The following is a 22205-nucleotide window of genomic DNA, read 5'->3' on the forward strand; positions in this document are numbered from 1 at the left end:
GTGATGAGCCTGGGGCTGGGGTGAGGGTGCTTGGCGTTTGGACCATTTCAGTGCTGTTCCCGAGCTGCAGAGGCCTCATCTGTCGGTGTGAACCAGAGGCTGAGTGGTGTGAGTCCCGCCACCCTGGGGGCTGGCTTCTCAGGATGCTGCTGAAGCAGGGGCCCATTTTAAATACCACTACTACTACTACTACAACGACCAATTAACAATAGCAGCAACAACCATTGAACGATAACAATTAAAAGCAACAAAAACAGCGAGAACATATAATTTTCTGTAATTGCATAAAATTGTATGCCGATATGATTAGCATGCGTTTGAACAGAATTCATCCTATTCGGCTAAATAACAAGAGCAGTAATAAATAATAATAGTAATAATAGTAATAATAATAGTAGTAGTAGTAATAATAATAATAATAATAATAATAATGATAATAATAATAATTTTTTTAAAAAAACAACCAAATATTCCCTTCCCGCCCCAAGAAGAACCTTTAAAGAGCCACAGTAGTCAGAACCCCGTGAGCACCGAGTGGCGCGGGAGGGAGGGAGGGAGGGAGGCGCCGGCCCCGCGCCCCGCCCCGGCCCCGCAGCCCCGGGCGCGGAGCGGTGCGGGCCGAGCTGCGCGGGCGGGCGCGGAGCGGAGCGCGGCGGAGGCGGAGCGCTGCGATGTGCAGGATGTCGTTCAAGGTGAGCCGGGCGCCTCAAGGGGAGAGGGGCGGGGGGATGCGCCTTCGGCTTCCCGCTTTGCGCTTGTCATGCCGGCAGCCCGTGGAGTGCGCTGTCGTATCCGTGGGTTTGGGGATTGAGTTGTTATAATTTTTTTTTTTCCCCCCTTTTAGGAAAAACGAGGGTAGTGTAGGGCGGAAGGAAAGAAAAGAGTCCTTCCCGGGCTTTGGGGTGCCCGGGGAGTTCTGCGGCGGCAGGTGATGGAGCGGGCGCTTTTCACAGCTGACTGCCCCAAAAGGGTGCGTGCCTTGTGTTACATAAAGTGCCAGCCTCCGTGGAGCTTCACGCTGGCTCCGGCGTGGCCGGGCTCCGTTTTATAGGTTTTGGTGCAGTCCGGAGCCTCCTCCTGACTTTTCCGACCATCTCCGCTGGCGCTGGTTGTGTAATAGTTAGCAGGCAGTCTTTATCCGTGCTCTTCCTTTCAGGCTGTGGTGGCCACTGAAGCCTGGCTGGTTTGTTCCCTTTGCCAGCTGTGATTCCTGTCACTTTTTTGTACTTCTTCCATCCAAACCCACGCGAGAGCTGTCATTTCAAAAGATTGCCTTAAGGAAGTTTTTTAATCTAAGGACAGGATTAATAAGGTTATTCGGCAAAGAGGGAAGCAAGCAGCAATTTACTAATGGTGTTAACAGATAAAATTTATGATGGATGTACATCTCCTCTGTTAGGCACTTCCTGGATGCTGTGCTTGCCCTTCTCTTATTGATCAGCAGCTCAGTGCCAGTCCTTTGCCACATTGCTTGTGTTGCATTTTTTGATCTGGTGGATTATTCCCTGTACTTGCCTCACTCCTGTCGGGGTATTTCCCCCCTGGAATGCTGGTGCTTCAGCGGCACCATATCAGTTCAATGCTGGTGCAGCAGGTGGTTCTCACCTGCAGCTAAAGCCTTCCCGTGGCAGGGGGCAGAGAGCCTTTGCTCCAAGGGCAGCTCAGTCTTACACTTGGTGGTGAAATCATAGAATGCCTTGGGTTGGAAGGGACCCTAGAGATCATCATATTCCAGCCCCCTGCCATAAGCAGGGACACCTCCTGCTAGACCAGGTTGCTCAAAGCCCCATCCAGCCTGACCGTGGACACTTCTAGGGGTGGGGCATCCACAGCTTCTCTTGGCAACCTGTTCCAGAGCCTCACCACCCACACAGTAAAGAATGTCTTCCTATTATCCACTCTAAACCTACCCCCTTTCAGTTTAAAGCCATTTGTCCTTGTCCTGTCACTACAAGCCGTTATAAAATGTCCCTCTCCATCTCTCTTGCAGGCCCCATTTAGCCACTGGAAGGCTGCTCTAAGGTCTCCTAGGAGCCTTCTCTTCTCCAGCCTGAACAACCTCAATTCCCTCAGCTTGTCTTCATAGGAGAGGTGCTCTAGCCCTCTGATCATCTTCATGGTCCTCTTCTGGATTTGCTCCAGCAGGTCGACATCCTTATGTTGGGGGCTCCAGAGCTGCATAGTACTCCACGTGTGGTCTTACCAGAGCAGAATTGAGGGAGAGAATCACTTTCCTCGACCTGCTGGTCTAGATTCTTTTGACGTAGCCCAGGATACATTTGGCTTTATGGGCTGCAGTCTCTTGTGGTCATCCCCTTTTGGTCTTGCATTGGTTGTTCACCTAGTTACTTTTTTTTCTTAGTTTTTCTGTCCCTTCATTCTGTCTCTGTGAGTTTTTTCCCACCTTCATTACTCACAAGCATCACCCTTACAGCCCCATGTTCCTGGTGATGCCAGTTTCTTCTTGCTTTCTTATCCTTTTTTGGCCTCCTTGTTTATTTAACTTGTTCTTCAGGTCTTACTTTCTCTTCTGTCCCTATCAGCTCTTTTTCTGTGCCCTATTTCTCACACTGCATTCCCTCAAGTATTCCTGTTCAAAGTAGCTCACTGCTTTCCCCTCCCTCTGAAGAATGGCAGACCAAACCTCTGTTTGCTCTCCCTTTTCTGTGACATTTTGTTTGGCATTTTCTCTTTCTCTCAGAAGATCATGAACTTGGATTCTTACTATCTGTTTGCCACTGACTGTCCACATTTTCCATCTTATTATCCTACTTACCCATGGCATAGCGTTAATCTTTCTTTCTCACACAAATATCCACTCTTCTACCACATTTTGCCTGACTAACCCTTTATATATCAAACTACCTTCCTTTTTATCAGTTCCTTCATGTAGGATATATTGCTATCAAATAAAGAACTCTGCTCCTAAGTTGCAGTAGCCTTTTCCATCATGCTTGAGCCTGATTTCCAGTTCTTCTTAAAACTTTTTACTCAATTCCTTCTTCCCATTAGGACTGGTTTGAAAGAAAAGGGAATTTTCTTGTATTTTGCCAGCACAAGGAACAAGCCAGTGGGCAAACTAGCATTCTCTTTCTCCTTTCTTTTCTTTCTCTTTGCCTCTTTTCTTTCATCCGCAAGATTCCTGTTTAAGAAATGTACTCTTCCACCTCCTCAGTGGTCACCCCACTGTCACCTGCCCTTTCTCTGCAAACAGCAAGTCAGAGGTAGGGCAGGGAGCAGGAGCTGGTGGTCACAGCATATAAATTATACTTTCCCCCTCAATATTCCTGAAATGACACAGACACATTAGCACAATTCATTTTTTTCTGTATTGCTGCAAAGAAATGGCTTTGTCAGATATATAATATATATTTTCCTCTAGGCCATTTCTGAAAAAGTATTTTTTCTAATGTCAATACAGCATGAATATAATGCCAGCTTTTCATCTTTGGGCTTTCATAAAAGCATACAGACAATCAAAATTATTAGCACAGCCAGATTTTAAAATAAAACTTTAGAGAACTTGATAAAGTGAAGGAACTTTTACCTTGAAAGTTGCTGATGCTGGCACAAGTGACATAATGAAACAAGTAATTTTCATGGAAGCTATTAGCTAATAATTTTCAAATCTTTATTACATTCTGCTCCCAGACTGTCAGTTGTTTACTTAGAGGATGCTTTGGGAGCAGACTAGCCTTATGATAAGAATTACATGAATATTTTGTCCAATTAATCTCTTAAAATTCAACATTACCTCTCCCTAGGAAGTATCTGATGAGACAAGGCTGAGTTCATAGCCGACCGACAGCAGTCACATCCTGCAGCTATAAACCCATTTATTCCTCAAAAGTAATTCAGTTAATTGGATTATTAACCCCAAAGCACTGTCTTACGTTTTGCCTACCAGTGATGTCAGTGTTGCTGATGAAAATGAAGAGAACAGAGCTATAGATCCAGAGATATAAAATGCCACATGGTACACAATGAGGCTGTTCTTGTAAGGTGCCCAGATCATCTGAATGATTTTGCACTTTCATTCACCTTAGCAGGTAAAATAGCTCAGATTTGCATCTGGAGTTTTTAATCTAATTGCTGAGTCGTTGATGCTCTGAGTGTGCTGTATACTCTACTTTTATACAAGGAATCCCAAGCAACGCAGGGGCACAAAGAGAAATAAAATAACAAGAGTCTTAATAAGAGTCAGTACAAATGGGAAAAAACTTAGTTTTGTGTCCTTGGTGCACTGAAGAATTCTTCCATTCCTTGGGTCTGATCCAAACTCTAAGGACAGCTCTGCTGGAGAGCTACTGTAGGACTTACAGGGGAGAAAAAAGAGGTAGGAATTTATGACTCATAAGGCCAAAGACTTTGAACTTCTACTTCCCATCCAGGGTCACACTGGACATTTAGTTCTTTTCTCTTCTCACGTGAACTGGTGAAGGCAGGTAAGGAATTCCTGAATATGGATTCCAGTTCTTGCCTACCTGACCAGTGAAACTAGTGGTGTATGATGAGCCGTAATAAAATTCAGTCTCCTACTGTGCCCTTGTAGTGAGAACTGGGGTGGATTAAGTAAATCTTTACCTTTATGGATGTATTGCCATACTTCTAAACTTTCTAAAAATTCAAGGGATAGTTTGGGACAATAAAAGTTAAGGAATTTGATTGTCCATTCTGTAAGGTCTAAACATGATTCTTTTGCAATACTTTTCCAGGTAATTTCATAACAACAAAGCCGATAAGACAATATTCCTAACTGCCAGCTCTATAAATGAATATCTAGCTAATAAATCAGAGCAGAAAGGGCAATATGAACTTCTGTGTGTTTAAGTCAATTGTTTGCTTTTACATAAAAATTTATTGGTTCTAAGGGTAAAGATAGGAAGGCACTACGGTGCTGGCAGCAAGGAGGGTATAAACTGCTGTCTCTACTTTAATCAACATTATCTACAGATTCTCCAGGGAAATGCAATAGCTCTGAAAGGAAGATAGAATTTAGCTCATTGTGCTTGCTAAAATTTTCAGACTCCTGCCCCTGCGTGTGCTGGTACAAGAAATACCACTATCAATTTATAGGAAGTGACTTATAATTTGTAGAATGTTTGGAATATCTCATCTGAAACAGCTGCCAATTTTCTAACCTATTAAACGCAACCCATGGAAAGTGCTCACTATGACAGAAATGAGATAGATTCAGATTCATGATTTCTGTCTGCTGGTTTCAGCGAAGTTTATTGTCTTCATGTCAGTGAAGGAAGCAATTTAAACTGTGCTGTATATGTGCATTTTAATTATAAAGCATAAAACTATTGAATCCTGATTCCCTGCCACATTACATGTGCACATTGACATTTAGACAAGAAGTGCCTATGTCATTTCTGAAGCTGAATGATTGACTTTTATATCCACTTTGCACTCTGTTTGGGTTATCCTGAAGTCAGGGTTCGCTGGAAAGCAATGCCCCTGGGTGTTTTTGGCTCTGCTTTGGTATGGCTATTGGTGAAGTAATGCTTTACTCCTTTGTAGGTGGTTTGGGCCCTTATTAAAACATCAGCAGCATGAGCCTGCTCTAGGATATAAAAGTATCATTGCCATCACAGTGTTTCCCCCTACACTTCAGCCTTGACAGTGCTTACCTGTCAAGGCAGAATATTGGCAGCTGTCTGCATTGATTATATAAAGAGAGTAGGAGCAAAGTCCATGTCTTTTTCTCTGTCCTTTTCCCATGCTGGAGCAGTCATCATTCACTCCTACCCAGGAGATATTGCACATGCCCACAGTCACAGGGTGTTAATTCCAGGCAGGAGGTAGAACAAGCAGTCTGGGAGATGCATGAGCAACACTTTTCCTGTATTGGAACTTTGTGTGCAGAAAAGGAGGAGATGACAGGGAGCTAATCTGAAGCCCAAGGGGATGTCCTGCAGTAGGACGTAGCAGCAGGATGCTTCAGCCAGCTGTGGGCAGCCCCACCACAGAGGCAGACAATACAGGCATCCCCAAGTATATTGTTTTCTGTGATGCTTCCCTGTGGATCTGGCCTAGCATCATCATTTCTCATTACAGAGCAATCTAAGAGATACAGGCTGCCATGGACACAAGGAAGACTTGAAATAACATGAGGAAGAACAGGAAGACTGGTCTCTTTAATTGCAAAAGGAAATTAAATTAGCTTCCTTTCCATGCTCTGGGTTTGAAAGACCAGCACACTAAGCTGAAACTTTACTCACTTGAATCCAGAATGTATGTGGTGTGTATGCTTGCCCATACAAATGTGTATTTTCCAAAGTGATTTATTTCTGCTTTCTTTTTTTTTTGTTGTCTTCCCTTTTTTCCACCAGAAAGAAACACCACTTGCCAATGCTGCATTTTGGGCTGCAAGGAAAGGAAACCTGGCTCTCCTCCAGCTGCTGCTGAACAGTGGGCGAGTAGATGTGGACTGCAAAGACAGCGTATGCATCTACAGCCACAGCACTCATTTTGCATCACTTTCCATGGCTCACAGTGCAGAGGGTGTAGTAGGGATCTAACATGAAACATATGAATGTCTTATGGTACTTCAGGATGATTTAAAACCTTCTCCTGTCAGTAATCAAGCTTGAAACGTAGGACAAAATAGCATGATGATTTACATCAGTGGCAAGGGGTTAAGAATTCGCCAGCACTCAAAAATGTGTCTTACATAGTTATTTGTGGTGCTGACATTAAAAACAGAGATCCTAGCACCTCAGGCTTCTCTTTGCAAAGAAATGTCATTGTAGTAATAGATCACAGTGAAGAGTTGGCTCAATTGGGCCCAGGTAGCAATGATTCTGTCAGCTAGCAGACCTTCTCATAATTAGACCAACTGCTGGCCTCCTAAATTCTTCCTCCTCCACCTACTCTTTGGACTGGGCACCAATATGAAAGCACAAGATTGCCAAGCAAGAGAAGCCCAGACACACAACAGATTTCATGGGAATTTCCTTACTGTAATAGACATGGGTTGAACTTAGTTTTGAGATTAGAAATGGGTTGATAACACAGTTAATGAATAGGTCTTTCTATTCTGCCTACAACACATGGTGAGATACTTAATTTTGCTGAGCTGTGTCAAAGAACAAGGGGAAAAGGAGGTTGAGAAGTTCCAGGTTTCTTCTGTTTGGCATTGGGACTGAATGACATGGAGTCATGCTGGTGTTGGCAAGGCTTAATGCCACTTCCAGCCTGAAACATGAACTTGCTGCAGCTTCTCTCACTTTAAATACCTTCAAAGTGTAGGAGATTTTACAAGCCCATTGACTTTAACCTGTCTTTTCATTTTCATTTCATTTTGCCCCATAGGCAAGTATTTGTCCTACTACTGCTCTGGAGCTGGTGCTATGACTGTCCTTCTGACAGGGGAGGGAAGGTTGTTCAAATGGAGGCTTGTAGTAAACAGGAGAGAGATCAGTGTGAAAAAATTAAGTCACTACTGTTCATTTTTTCTCAAAAGAAGGCTAACTTTGGACAAGAGCTTTCACACTGCGCTGCATTAATAACTGTATCAGACATACACACTTTCTACACTAAATGATATTTGTATAATTGAGACCGCGTGTTTCTTTTTTGTAATGTCACCCATTCCTTCTTTAAATTGATCTGTTGTGGGAGAATGGTTTTGAAGGATGTGTTTCATCCTTATGCGTGTGGTTTTGGCATATTGTCCATGCGCTGCATACACATAAATCCTTCTTCATTCAATGGAAGTGACCTTATAGTGTCCTGAGGGAGCTGAACAGATTTTCTGTACAGAAAGATTTTCTGAACAGAGATTTCTGTACAGAAGGTTCTCCCTTACAATGTGAAGAGTCACTGAGTGAGTTTGCTCTCATTATTTGGATAGGGAATTACCGTTTAAATCACCCAGCTCCTTCTCCTGGACTATGACTCAGAGTTCTAAGTGACTCAGCTGAGTCATTCAGCTCCTGTGTCTGAGGTTATTCTTCTGGAAATGATGCAAAGAATTTTGGGATTCTCTGATTAAAAAGAGGGGGAAAAGGCTGTTTAGAAACAAAGCTCGTTCTTTTTATACTTGTTGCACTTATTTTGGGACAATAAGGTATCACAAGCTCCCTCCAGCTTTTTGGCAGAGATGCTGTCTCATCCAGACAGCCTGATTCATTGCTGTAGGTGTCTGTTGAAGGTACTGACTTGTTTCTCCTTACTCCCAGCTTGGCACAACAGCTCTGATGGTAGCATCTTACTATGGCCACATAGATTGTGTACGGGAATTGGTGTTGCAAGGAGCAGATATCAATCTGCAGAGAGAGGTAGGATTCAAACAGGGCTTGATTAAGTGACTGTTGGTTTGTTACAAATAATAAGAGTGTTGTCTGCTGATTGTTGCCAGTTGTTTCTTTGTCACTTGCTGTATAGTGTATTTATAACATGTATACTAGGCTCTGTTCTGAGGACATCAGGGAATCAGGTATCTGGAGTTTACAAGAGAAAACCAGATGCCAGAGGTACATTTATAATAACTCATAAAACATTTTCAGCAGATCTGGTTGGTGAGGGCCAGTTACATCTGAGATGTAAGCCCCAGGGTTATGTCATTTATGTATTTGCAGTTTTACTTTTTGGCACAACAATTTACAGATCTCCAGATGGGATAGATAAGAAGAAGACCTTTACCTTTTAACTTGCAGCCTGGTTATTAAAATGGAGTGGATGCCATTGCTAGCACAGGGATTATTTTTGACTCTGTATGTTTTGGAGTTTCTGCCTTTTAGTCTGAGCCAACTCATCTCTAGCAGTCACACAGCTTTTTCACCCGTACCCTTCCCTGCATCTCTGCTTGGCATTCAAGGCATGTCTTGCACCATGACATCAGCAACCGATTTTTTTGGGTAATTGCCTTTCACTCATACTCCATGCAGATGGTTGTAAGGATTGCAGTTGCTGGGGTCTGTACTGGCTGTGTGAAGAACAGAATTGCTCTGGGACAACCACTGGTTTTAAGAGAAGAGCAGTTTAAGGAGAGCATGAAGTTACATGGGATAGTGGCAGGTCATGCAGGATAGCAGTGTGCTCATTGCTCCAACAGTACCAGCCAATGTTTCTTACTTTCCTTGGTTACCTGGAACCAGAGCATTAATCTCATGCTGACATCTGCAAGTTACTGAGTCAGTGAATGCCGTGTTAGATGATGTAGGTGTCTTTGCACTTACTGGCCTAAACTTGCTCTAACCATGATTGTCCGTGTCTTTCAGTGGGGTCCTGTTCTAACAAAACATGGATTTAAACATGTCCCTTCCCTTAGGTAAACATTGCTTGGAAAGAAGCAACAAAAGAAAAAGTTAAGAACAGTTTTATGGAGCTGCTCTTGATTATCACTCAGGAAACACTGATTCAACAGGCCAACTAAAAGAAAAACACTGAAAGCCTCCAAAATCTCTCTGTTGCAGAAAGGAAGCAAAACAGATGAAGTTTAAGCGCTAAAGACCAATGGCACTGTTCTGTAACTAAATGCAGTTATTCTAACCAGTGCTCTTGTTCTCTGAAGTTGTTGTGAAGCTTGGGAAGTGAGAGTCCCATAAATTTGCCCAGGAGAGCAGGCTCTGAAATAGTCTAAAGGGGGCCTTTATTATTGTAAAGGCTCTGGGCACTGGAATGAATTTTATGTGTAGCTCTTATTTCCTGTACTTTCTACATGGGATGAGAGAGTCCAAAGTCAGGAAAGCCTGCATCTTCCTCCTTTCATTTAAGTGTCAGTTCCGGTAAGGAAGGGAAGGAAGGGAAGGGAAGGTGAAGGGAAGGGAAGGGGAAGGGAAGTGAAGGACGGTAAGGGAAGGGAAGGGGGACGGAAGGGTAATTTTAATTTTTCTTTCCTTTCCTTTCCTTTCCTTTCCTTTCCTTTCCTTTCCTGTCCTTTCCTTCCTTCCCTCCTTCCTTCCCTCCCTCTCTCTCAAATGGATGATGCTGGGCAGATTTTTCAGTGCAATGGGAAGAAGACTGAGTTAAGATACCTGGTGTCCTCTGGAGTCTTCAAATTCATCATGTCTTTTCAACTGATATTCAACTGATTTAGCTTAATACTTTTTAATTTGAGATGTCTATACTGTGGTCAAGTGTGTTATGTGTTTATTATTCTTTTAATCCTTTTTTCCTTTACAGTCAGGTGCAACTTCTCTGTTCTTTGCTGCACAGCAAGGCCACAATGATGTGGTGAAGTATCTCTTTTCATTTGGAGCCTCCACTGAATTTAAGAATAAAGTAAGATGATTGGTCTATCTTTGCATGCTGATACATTCTGACAGTCAAGGCTGGGTCTTTTGTATTCACGTGAAACATGACAGGGCAGAGTTAAGATGATGCAATTTCCTCACATGAACATTTTTTGAGTAGTGTGAGTAATGCAACATGTTGTGAAATATTAACTTTGGACTAGCTTTGCCTACCTAGACTTAGTGGCATAAGTTCATCAAGGTGCCTTGAAAAAGATATCAGTCTTTACTCATAAGCCATCCTCCAACACAAGATCAAAGGGTCTTTTTGTACATTCCAGGTAGGATCCTGATTTAGGTGTTTATGTACTCGGGTTGCATAAAACTTACATTTCATCAACGTTGGGATGTCTCTGCATGCCACAATAGGATACTGTCGGGCACTTTCCCCGACATTCAGGTGGTTTCAGGGTCCTTGGCTCCCCTGCACAGCTCTGAGCCAAGCGGAAGGAAGAGACGGAGTTCTCAGGTTTAGATTTTTCAAGGTTGCATACTTCGTTTATTTTTTCTTATCTTACAATTTTCTCGGAGTCCGACAAGATGTTTGCAGCTGCATGGATTCCTCACGTCTCCCCCCGAGCTGGGTTGTCCTTATCTTTTATACTAATTACTACGTATTTCTTGTTTACTATTTCTTACCAATGTCTATCACTATTACTAAAAAGGTCATCTTTACTCTGACCCAATCCTCACTAACTACTTTGTGCCACGTCAATGCAGCAATGGAGTGAGGGAAGGAGAAGGAGAAGAAGAAGGAGACAACGCCCCAGATTCTCCATCTTGTCCCCATTCACTTCAATGCTAGGAACCTAAAATTACTATTTTCTCACCCTGTGATAAGCTAAACTACTATTTTTTCACATTCTTGTGGCCTGTAAACCTTCTCTCAGTGTAGGAAGTTTTTCCCATGGACTGAAATCAAAGCCAGTGTCTCTCTGAGCTCTGGGCTGGGGTCCCAGACCCCCCTGCCCAGGTCCCTGACCCTCCAGGCAACCAAAGGAATGCCCTGGACTCCAACAGGATACATAAGAGTATAATGCTTTCAGTCCTCCCTAAATTCCCACTTTCCCATCTGGGACAAGAAGATGAAATGCACCTCAGAGGTTTTTTTTTCTTTGTTCAGGCAGGTTCTTTGCCAAAATCTTCTTAGAATAGCCAGAAGCACAGGTGGTAGGGCCTGGGTTCCCCACCCCTCACGGGGTCAACAGCAGTAAGATGAGCAGTTCATCACTGACAGCAGTATATCAAACCAGTTTCTTTGGCCCAGGCAGTATTAGCACCTCTGCTTTAAGCAAACAGGAGAAAACAACGTATTTTCATTAAAGATACTTACCCTTGACATGCTGGCTACATTTTGAAGCATTTCCATAATCTGGGGAGGAGGACACTTGCTTGTCACTTACCCTGGGATCCCAAGTGATGTCTTTGAAGAAGCAATAGTTCTTTACCCCACAATAATCAATTTCTCAAGATGTTTTAGTCTGTGATTTGAATGATTCTTTCAGTCCATACCTGTTTTCTGGAGTCCCTGGAAAGACAGGGTTTTAATCCTACGGGAACTGGTGGAACATCAAAAACTCAGCTCCTTATGCTCCAGGGGCTAAAAATCCTGATGTTTTGTGGCCAGAGTTCACACATGCCCCTAGAGTAGTATTCTGATACCCCAGGGAGCTGTGCTTGTGGTAAGCCACTCTCTGCCCACAGCAGCAATCAGTAATAAAAGCATGAATGAAATTGTGGCTGTTTAACACAACATGGAGTGCAGCTGTGAAAGTTGGCGATGCAGGAGGTGGCAGTGTTAAATACAACAGCTGTATCTTAAAGTACTGGACAATCTCATGTGGGACAAACGTATCGGGTAAGGTTGCACATTAAAATAAATGTTGCTTCTCTGCCTTTTATTTCAGGGTATGGGTGGGGGTTAGCAAGATTCAGAGGGGTCATTTTCTCTCACATTCAGCTGGCAAGTCAGAGGCTCAGTACCTTATTCTGTCTAGAGGGACAGTTACATCTTCACTCAAACTTTCCACAGCCTGTGAGCTATGAGTTTGTGAAGAGGTCAAGATTTGATCTAGGAGGTGAACAGCAGGCTTGAAATTGTCAGATCCTTCATGACAATATACAATCTTTTATGAAGCTTGCAGAATATATTGATGTGAAACACTAGGACACATAAAAGGGAGCAAAGATCTAAATTATAAAAGAATATTCCTGCTCAGCTGCTCCAAATGGCTTCCATCTTTGAACAAATGCAGAATTGGGGTCTACTGTTGCTCACTTTGAGACTTTAATTCCAGCCCCTTTTTCCTGCCTGCCTCTGCTTCTGAGCCCAGATCTGACTTGGCCCATATGCCAGTCCCAGTATATTTTATAAGCTGCTGGTTGCTCTTCCTCTCCAGGCCACAGTGTTCTGCTATGTCCAGACAAGCTGGTTGAAAGATAACACCAGCTCTCAGTGGATGTAACAATGGGAAGCTGGTGTGTGATGTGCATGTGAGATGGTTTTCCAGCACCGTCGCCCAGCATGTGCCTGAGCAGGAGGCACCAGTCAGGTGTAGTGCATGGACAGTCCACATCTTCCACTGGCCCACTAGTGTGGCTTTGTATCAGTTCAATCTTCTGATTTAGTAATGTGGTTTTCATAGCTTGGAAGGATTCCATTGTTCTGTTAACCGGTGACCAAGGTGACAGGCTCCTCCATCCCTCACAAACCCCAGAAACAATATAGTTGATAAAATACACCTTTTCAGATTAGGGACAAGGCATTTTCTCACTAAGAGACTCATCTGGGAGCAGCACTGGAAATGATACGGCTGATCCCGTTTTTAAAGGGCAGTGCAAAATTAACCCATTTGCAAAGAATATATATATTTTTCTATTATAAATTATGACATGGATTTGGAATGAGCACACAAATTCAATGTATCCTAGAAAACAGAGGCTTTAGCTAAGGGAATGCAAAGCCCAACATCTTTTTCATGCACTTATCAATAATTTGGGATTACTACATTTGTTACTCATATATGAGAATTCTGGAGAGCTATCTTAATAAAGGCATGCAATTCTTGTTAAGCCTTGCATCATTAGAATTGATATTTGCTATGGTAGGCAAGTAAAACTATTCTAAAATAGTGTAATAAAGTAATTAGCAATAAATGCTGATGTTCTAAATAGAATAAATAGTACTATTGACAAGTAATTATTGCATAATCATTACATATAATATTAGTCATTAATATTATTCTGCGTTGTCCCAGTCTGACATCCATAGAAATATTTAACACAGGTTGAAATTTTTTTCTTTTATTCTGATAGATGTGATAATCATGTGAGTTCTTCAAAAACCTGGTGGCACATTTTCCAAGCAGTACTGCAGGTTGAGCAGCATGTCAGAGGCTGTTTTTCAGCAGGCAGTGATTGCAGAAGATCACTTCTCCTCTGTACCATATTTAAGAGATGCTAAAAACAACGTACAATTCTAAGCTACTTTCAGGTGATGATGACAGAGGAAAGGGGTTGGCAAATAGACAGGGAAGTCAGCACTTAGCGTGGTCTTACCCAGTGCTGCTGTTCCAAGTATTTTCACTGCAGATCAGCAGCTGCTGTTATGTGCTGGCAGTGAGGAGAACAGCCTTTGGGGAGGGCAGAAAAAATGGTTTCAGGGGAAGAATTGCGGAGGTAGCTGAGAAAAGTCCAGCTCCTGTCTGAGCTGGAAGTATTTGCAGTGAAGGATTAATAGAAGCTTCATTGTGTCAGGAAAACAGGATATGAGCAAGAAGGGAGCCCAAGGCAATGTGCCATCTCTGAGAGGTGGCACTGTGGCCTCCTGCCCACTGCAGAAGGGGGGACAGCCCCAGGAGCACCTCAGTGCTTGCTCACGTGTCCAGGTCCCACTTGCTGCCCTGCTCAGAGTTTCCAAGAGGCTTGCCAGTACCAAAGACGCTGCTTCAGCTTTTTTCTTATCTCAGCTGAAGCCAAAAAGGAAAGAGGTAATCACGTGGCTAAAAAGGATGTTAAAACTCTGTCATTTACTTCTTCTTCTTTTCTATTTTTTTTTTTTTAATCCCCCACAATTTATCTGCTTTTCCTATGGTCTGTAAAACATTGGAGTCTTCAGCAAGAGCTTGCTGGAGTAAAGTGTAAGAGAAAACCAGATGGAAGCTCAATGGGGGCAAGAGGGGGACTGAGTTTTCTCCTTCTCATAAACAGTGGACCTTCACACTGTTTGACAATTCCTTGATTTAATTAAGTGCTGTCTTATCACATGGTCAGTGGAAAAGTTTCCTTCCCCCAGCTTCCCTTTCTTATACAAAGATGTATATCAGATTTTTCACAGTGGTGCCCCCAACTCAGAGCAGGCAGAGAAATCCCAAAACCTTCTGTTGAGTGTATTCAGCTTCATATGTCAGACAGAGAGCAGAGCAGGTCTCAGACCTCAGTTGTCTTCCTGATCAGGGACAAGATCTTTGAGCCCAGGAATTGTTACCCAGTTCTCTCTGCCGCAGTAAATATTTGATTCACTAGTGGACAGATGGAATTGGGGACCATCCAGTGCTCCTCTTCTAACCCCTGGACCCTGATCACATTGATTTAGGAAAACTTGATCTCTTTAGTCTGAAGGATCCAAATGGTGTATTTTGGAATTGTATTTGGAATCTTTCAAAAAAATCCTTCCAAAAAATGCATCTGTCTAAAATTGTTCACTGGGTTGAACCAAACACTTGGTCAGAAACTCCTCTTTGAATTAATTAGACATGTCTTGAGAGAGTGTTGCCATTCTAAAACCCCAGGCTGTCACATCTCCCAAGGTGGGATCACACATTGGGATTCCAAGTGTTGGACTTCAGCTCTGCTGTGCCAACTGTGGTTAGCTTTGCAGGCCTGTCTTTTATTTGGGACCTGTCACTTGGTTCCTTACAGGAATTATGATAATAACCAAACAGTCTTCTAAAAATAACAGGAGTTTGTGGAGAACACAAGAATTTTAGAAAACAAATGCCAGACCATAAAGCAATAAACAAACTTTCCCATATGCAACCAACTGAGCATGTCTATTTACCCTCCATACAGAGAACTTTAATATTTTAAATCTTCCTAAAACTTTTCTTTGCCTGCCTCTTCACAGAGAACTTTCAGTCTGGATAGCATAGTTTCTCTTTTTAATTCACTAACCTTTGTCTCAACTTTGTTCAGGGAAAAAGTCTTTGAAAATTTCTCTGATTTTTTTCTTGCTGTTGTTTGTAGCCCTTTGATCTGGTAAGTCACCACTTGAGCAAAGTGGCTTTCACCTGTTTGGAGAGAGGAAATAGGCTTAATGAAGCTATTAGCTTTTCCATTGTCTTTTGAGTGTGTATATGGTGTCTTTTAATCCAAGAACAATTGTGATTGCTTTTGTGTTTTGTTCAAGCAGTTCCCATTAAATTACGGTAGTTTAATTTGTCAGGAAAGTCTAATTTCTCATAAGAGAAACTTAACTCCACTGACCTAATTACACACTGTATTTACTGAAATAATCCAGAATTAATAGGCAATTCTTAGACTGTCACACAACAGCCTCACATCTCTGGCTTTGCTGACACCTTTTCTTTTCAGTGTTGTAGGCAGGAAGGGTGAATATGAGGTTTTGGGGGTAGCTATAAACAGTGCCTCTGGGTTAGCTCAGTCATATCAGAGCTTGAGTTTTCACAAGGCTATTACAGCCATTAAATTGCACCATTGATTAATAAATCTGATTTATACTTCTCATTATAAAAGATCCATTTGGTCACTCATGCTGTAACTTTTTTGTGGATATCTGTCTGTGTGGAAAATTTCAGACAACTTTGGAGTTGTTTCAGAGAGCAAGTCTAGGCCAAAGCACAGTCCACACTAATAACAGCTCTAGAAACCATTTATCTGAAATATTTTAGATATCTTATCTTGTGGAGGAGAGGCTTGAGACTAGGAGAAGGCAGGGGAAGAGAGAGAAGACCTGTGGTGGGGACATTTTGGGGTGTGCATCATCCTTGCACGATGGCGTGGTGCCATCCCAGGCAGAAGATAACTTCCTCTCCATAGCTGTGTCTGAAATACTGGTAATTTTTGAGCGGGGCACAGCACATTTAAGATGGCAAGACCCACGTTTGCTGTCTCAGTTGTTTCAGCTGGTTTGGAGTCAATCACCGGTGACGCTGAGGTGTTTCCCTTCTCCGCTGCCTCCCAAGAGAATGTTTCTACAAGCATGGATTGGTGTATGTGCCTAGGTCTCCCTTTAGTGGTGATGTGCTGCAACTCTGACTGCCTGGGATTGATCCTACCTGCAGGGATCGCTTCTCAAGCAGAAGTAATGCCACTTTTCACTGGTGGTCATGCCTTTGGTCAGACTCACACTTCCACAGTCAGCTAGCACCCTTTAAAATGCTTCCTCTCTACTCAGCTTCAGGCCAACAATCCACTGATGAGAGGCAGGACAAAACAGGGCACAAGGTTCTGGCCACAGAAGAGCAGATGATCAATAGACTCTGGAGCAGTGGAAAGGTGTGCTGTCCATCCATCGGTGGAGGAGTTTGGCAGGCATGAGGAATTTGGCTGTAAAAGGAAGAGTCGTGGAGGAGCTTGGAGTTGTGAAGGGAACAAATCTTCTAATGGCAAGGCGGGAGATGAAGAACAAAAACCAGAATTTTCTTAGTTCCTTTCCCTCCCTAAAAAAACTCAGAAGAAAAAATTTATGTAGTGACTGAGCCAAGCTGAAAGATGTACATGTCAACACTTGGCATTAAAGTTATGAAAGATTCAGTAGCGACTCATTACAGGACTGCTGTGAGCCAAATTCTGAAAAGCCTTAGAGTTTGTCTCTTTTTTTTTTTATGGTGATGTTCAGCCCAGCGCCTGGCCTCTCACGTGACTGTCCCCATTCTTTGCTTTTTCACAGGACGGAGGTACAGCTCTCCTGGCTGCCTGTCAGTACGGGCATGCGAAAGTAGTGGAAACTCTGCTGAAGCACGGCGCCAACATTCACGATCAACTCTATGTGAGTTATTTGACACACGCAGTATTGACAATGGTGGTGGTGGTGGAACAAATGTGCTGTTGCTTGGACAACAGCAGACACCCTGGCTCCAGCACAGACAGGCATTTGCCAAACGCTGCTGTTTTATAGTACTCTGTTCCTCTAAGATGTAGATTTTGTTAACTGTCTGCTTTTTATGATGTTGAGAGAAGTAGCACAGAATCAGAAAATGTTCTTTGGCTGCCTTTTGGCTCATGATCTGTATGGAAGATATGTGGCAAATCTGGAACAGACTTGTGCTATCCATTAGCCTTGGACAAAAGAGCATATCTTGTTCTACCGCGATTCACAGAAGAATGAGTAGCTCTACAGCCTCTGAAATACATTGGTTTTCTGCCAGAAAGAATAGTAAAAATTAAAATTTTTAAATACTTCAAAGCATTTTTTAAATTATCAGTTAAAATTTTATTATTTGGTATTTGTGAATCTCCAGTTTGCCAGTGTTTTGGGCAAAGTAAGGTTAAAATGGCTGAACTGATGTTGTTTAGTTGACTTTTCAGAAAGTTGGATTGAACCAATGAACTCTGGATTTAATTTACTCCAGTGAAGACACAGATAAGTTGAGCTTTTCAGCATTCAACAGAAACAAGTAACAGATTTTGCCTCTGCTTCCCACCACTCTTTCCTACCCCAGGGCACTCAAGACTGACAAAGAGGAAGTTGTTTCTCCAAGATATATGAGTTTTTTCAGCTGTTTCCATTGGCTTTGAATCTGCAGGATGCTGTTGCACTCCCAGTTCTTACTGGCTTGCCGGGGAGCTGAGAGCTGGTGACTGCAGAAGTGGTCATAGAGGGATCCCCACCTCAGAGCTGCCTCACCCCTCATTTATAAAGGTTGTTCCACCCTTGCTGTTGTGCAAATAGGAATTGTCTTTCTGATCTGAGGGCAGTGATTCATCCCTTTGCAGGGTAATCCCAGGGGCTGCCACTCAGTTTAAAAATAGCTATGCTGCCACACCTGCAGACTCTTACCCAGAGGTCAAGGCAGTAAAATAACTTCCTTGTTGTCTCTCCTGGAAATGAGCAATATTTGCAATTGGATTTTAAAATGTACTTTTATTGCTCTCAGACATTGGGCAAAGCCAGTCAGAAACAGTTGTGTAATAAAACAAGAATACAATCTCTTGGGAAAAAGTGTTGTCTAGTTCTTTTTGTGGGCCAAGCTGCATTTGGTACCTGGATGGCAGTTTCACTGGCAGCCAGATGAGAGGGATTTTGAGCATACATTTGGATACTCCTCCCAAAATCATCAAGATCAATGTTTTAATCTAAAATTGACTCATGTGAGGGGTCAGGAGAGAAACTAAACCGTAACTAAATAGCATTTCTTGCGGAAGTGCGTTATAGCCTCAAAACAGCATTCTCGTTACAGCATCAATTCAAATCAAATAGGTATCAGTGATGCAAGGTTCTCCATCTTGATTGATCCTACAATAAAGACCTTTTCTTAATATTACACAACCTTGTTTACTTTCTAAATTGAAATGTTCTCTGTCTCTGGAGGAAGCCTGCAAAGGCTCTGGCACTGCCAGAGGTTTTTTTTTTTCATATACTCACACAGCAACCAGAGAAAACAGCCCATCAGAGGGCCCAGGGACAGGCATTTATAGTTCCAGCAGACACCTCTTTTGTTTACCAGGACATTTGTCTTGAGATCAATGTCAAACATAGCATTTCAGTCCCTGGGGCACTATATTCAGCTCACACTTCACCAGGTCTGTGCTGCCTTTTTCAGTTAGAGGAGTAGCTGAGCACACTCCCTCTGCAGACAGCAGCATTCAGTTCCAACATAGTGATATATGCCAACAAGGTCAACAGCAGGCTTTCACTAAAATGCACTGTATTTTGTGATAAGCACCTGTCTGAGTTGGCATGAGAGGTGTACTTGCACATCTGAGATGCAGTAAAGGGGTTAATTCCTGTCTCTATTTAAACTGAAAGATTCTCACCTCCCGGGAAAACTTGCCCTAGCACATCCTGTCCTTATTGCCATGGATGTAGGATGGGTAAACACCTGTCCCACCCTCAATACAGATTTCTACTTATAGTTGGTTAGATGGATTACAATGCTGTTTGAAAATTTTCCATCAAAAACTTAATGAAATATGACTTTAATTTTTTTTTCCTAATAGAAGAAGTTTCTCTGAAGTAAAATTCTGAGAACATCTGCACGTGAAAGACATGTCAAAGAAAAATAAAACCCTGTATTTGTTCACAATTTATTCTTTCTCAAGCAGGAAAATTTTGGTTTCTGATATGGCTACGAAGTACTTTTAAATTGCTACATTACGAGTGAAGTCTTTTCTGCAAGATGTGCCAGAGCAGAAGCATGGTGGTTTCTGGGGTGGCACAGTAGTGTGGCACAGGCCTTACTCCTTCAGCCTCAAGGGCAGACTTCAGCTCCGGGGTTTGCAATCTTGCAAAGTGCCTGACACGTTTCCACCATGTATCCACGTTGCAGAACACTTCAGCATGAACATACAAAAACGAAATGAACCTATATTGCTTTACAGGAACTAATTTCTAGTTATGTAGCTCAATGTCTTAATGAACTAGACTCTTAGTATTCCAGACACAGGATTTAATGCTGAATTTGATGTATGATGGGAGCCTGTATTTGAACACACTGAATGAAAATGCTGCCACAGTTTATTATGAACTACACTTTGCATCTTGGTAGTTATTCCTTGGGCATGGCTGTATATCTGCTGTTACAAAGCATAATGACTAAAGACTGAGAACTTAATTCAGTTTGATTTGTTTCTGTGTGGGAAAAGGGCATCACTTCAAGGCAGTGTAAGACAGATGTGTTTGTTTTTAGGATGGAGCTTCTGCAATTTTCCTGGCGGCACAAGGAGGATATTTGGATGTCATCCGATTGCTGCTTTCTTCAGGAGCAAAGGTTAACCAGCCACGACAGGTATGATCAACATTTCAGGGCAGAGCTGGGTTCTAATTTTATAGTTATGAAAATTAGCACTGGAATTTTCTCCAGGCATTGGGTTCCTGTGGAGGTGTTTCATTGGAAGGCAATTACTGGCTGTGACAGCGTTTTGGGTTTTAGTTGAGATTGGTAACGTGATTTTGAAGTCAATACCTCAGACATTTCCAAAAGAATTGAAACTGAGAGCTCTGCTCTAGATCTACACATTACACCCTATGAGCCACCATCCCTGGAGGTTTTTAAAAGACGGTGTAGATGGGGCACTTGGGCACATGGTTTAGTGGTGGACTGGGCAGTGCTGGCTAAACAGTTGGACTCAGAGGTCTTCTCCAGCTTAAATGATTCTATGATTCTAGAGCTGATCAAACCACTGACTGCTCCTTTAAACAGGTCTGAACCACATGCATGTTTGGGTCAGGCACTAAACTGAATCAAAATAAAACCCTCCAGCTGTATGAAATGCTGATGTAAGAGTCTTGCACTACCTCTTGCAACTACAGATCTGTTTGTGTTGTACCACATTACTTTTGAGCCTATAACATCCCTGAGTTTTTTTGAAAACTGTTTGAAGAGCTTTTGAAAATTTGGGAGCTCTAGGAGGCAATACTAAATTCTATTTTTTGAAGTCTCCAGACCTTCAGACGTGGCTTTGGTGTCAAAGTTTATCTTTGACAAATGTTTTTATATTTAGTTTTACTTGTTTGTTTGTTTGTTTTACTTTGTGTTATTCCTGTGCACTCTGAAATTCAAGCATGAGTATTGCCTTCATCTCTGGAAGTTCTTGATTGATATGGAAAGCTTTTCTCCCCATTTCCAGCTAGTCACCCTAGTGGGCCTGATATTGCAAATACGTACAACCAGCAGCAGCTGTAAGCATGAAATTAGTTCCTCTGCAAGCAGCAGAGCTGCTGTTCGATCATTAAATGGGAAGTGTGAGCTAGATTTGTGGCTGGTTCAGAGATCCCTGCTAGGGGGTTAGGGGCTGGATCTGCTGTGCATCGCTGGATGCTGGAGTTAGGTAAGGGTACAAGAGGCTTTCTAGGTTTTAAACTAACTATGGGATAGGTACGTGGTATATAGAGACATGTATGAAAGCTCTCTTGCTTTCCAAATAAAAGAGTTTCTCAATTGTTTCGCTGTTTCTAAACAGCGACTCTGACTCTAAAATCAGTGCCTAAACAGCCAGAGGTGGAGTTGCACAGCTAGCTTTACACTCAGCACATAGAAATGTCTGGTTTTTCCACCTGCTTTGAGAGACCCTCGCCTGTGGTCTGCTGAAGCCCTGCAGGCAAGGTAGCTATCCTGGGTCTTTACTGCACATTTGAAATTGATGGGATGCGGTCTTGTCCTTGTAATTAGTCACGCATGTCAGCCAGGTGGCTGTGATCACTGACTGCAGCAAGTGAAAGAGCAGCAGGCAAGAGCAAAGGAGTGTGAAAACTCTAAATAACAGTGGACAACGTGGCATGAGACAAGCTCTGCCAGGTATTCTCAGTATTTCCTTTCATCTGCACCAAAAGCCTGACAAATCATAGCCTGGCAACAGACACTGATCTATATGCTTCTGCTGCATGTGTAGGTCTGTGTACCCTCCTAGCTGTGGTTTAAGGAAAGAGGATTAGTGTTTTAAGTGCCTTAACAGTTTTCCTGCTGCCCCTAGCCCCACCTCTGAGCACCAGAGCTGTGCTGGCAGCTACCTCCTGGATTGATGCCTTAGCTGCTCCTAGGTTGCCTCCACACTGTCTCCCTAGAAAAAGCTTAAGAAATGTTAAAAGCTGTTAATTAAATCTAAAGTTTCAATGCAGAAGGAGAGACCAAGGTAAGCATTAATGCCTTTTAAGTAAGTCATAATAGGGTTGAGGAGCTTTAGATCTGGCTGAACCCTGTTGCCATCAAAACTGCATTTGGCTATCTGTAATTATAATGCAGCTAATTCTTTCTGACACTATTTTTTTAGCTCTCTAATCCA

At 42.6% G+C, this 22205-nt stretch overlaps 1 protein-coding gene across 2 annotated transcripts in view; it reads left to right on the forward strand.

Moving 5' to 3' along the window:
- Nucleotides 1–611: 611 nt before the first annotated feature.
- ANKRD29 (ankyrin repeat domain 29) overlaps nt 612–22205 on the forward strand; it is a 33047-nt gene continuing 11453 nt past the window's right edge. Inside the window, exons 1-6 of one of the 2 annotated variants that reach the window (XM_040087229.1) lie at nt 612–692; nt 6339–6449; nt 8190–8288; nt 10135–10233; nt 17155–17253; nt 20114–20212. In XM_040087229.1, the coding sequence (XP_039943163.1) occupies nt 672–692; nt 6339–6449; nt 8190–8288; nt 10135–10233; nt 17155–17253; nt 20114–20212 (528 nt within the window). In that variant the 5' untranslated portion in view covers nt 612–671. The remainder of the gene's footprint in view (nt 693–6338; nt 6450–8189; nt 8289–10134; nt 10234–17154; nt 17254–20113; nt 20213–22205) is intronic. The other variant, XM_058419879.1, reaches the window with a different exon arrangement.

This window comes from Hirundo rustica, chromosome 1 (genome assembly GCF_015227805.2).
Source record: "Hirundo rustica isolate bHirRus1 chromosome 1, bHirRus1.pri.v3, whole genome shotgun sequence".
Classification (NCBI taxonomy): Eukaryota; Metazoa; Chordata; class Aves; order Passeriformes; family Hirundinidae; genus Hirundo; species Hirundo rustica.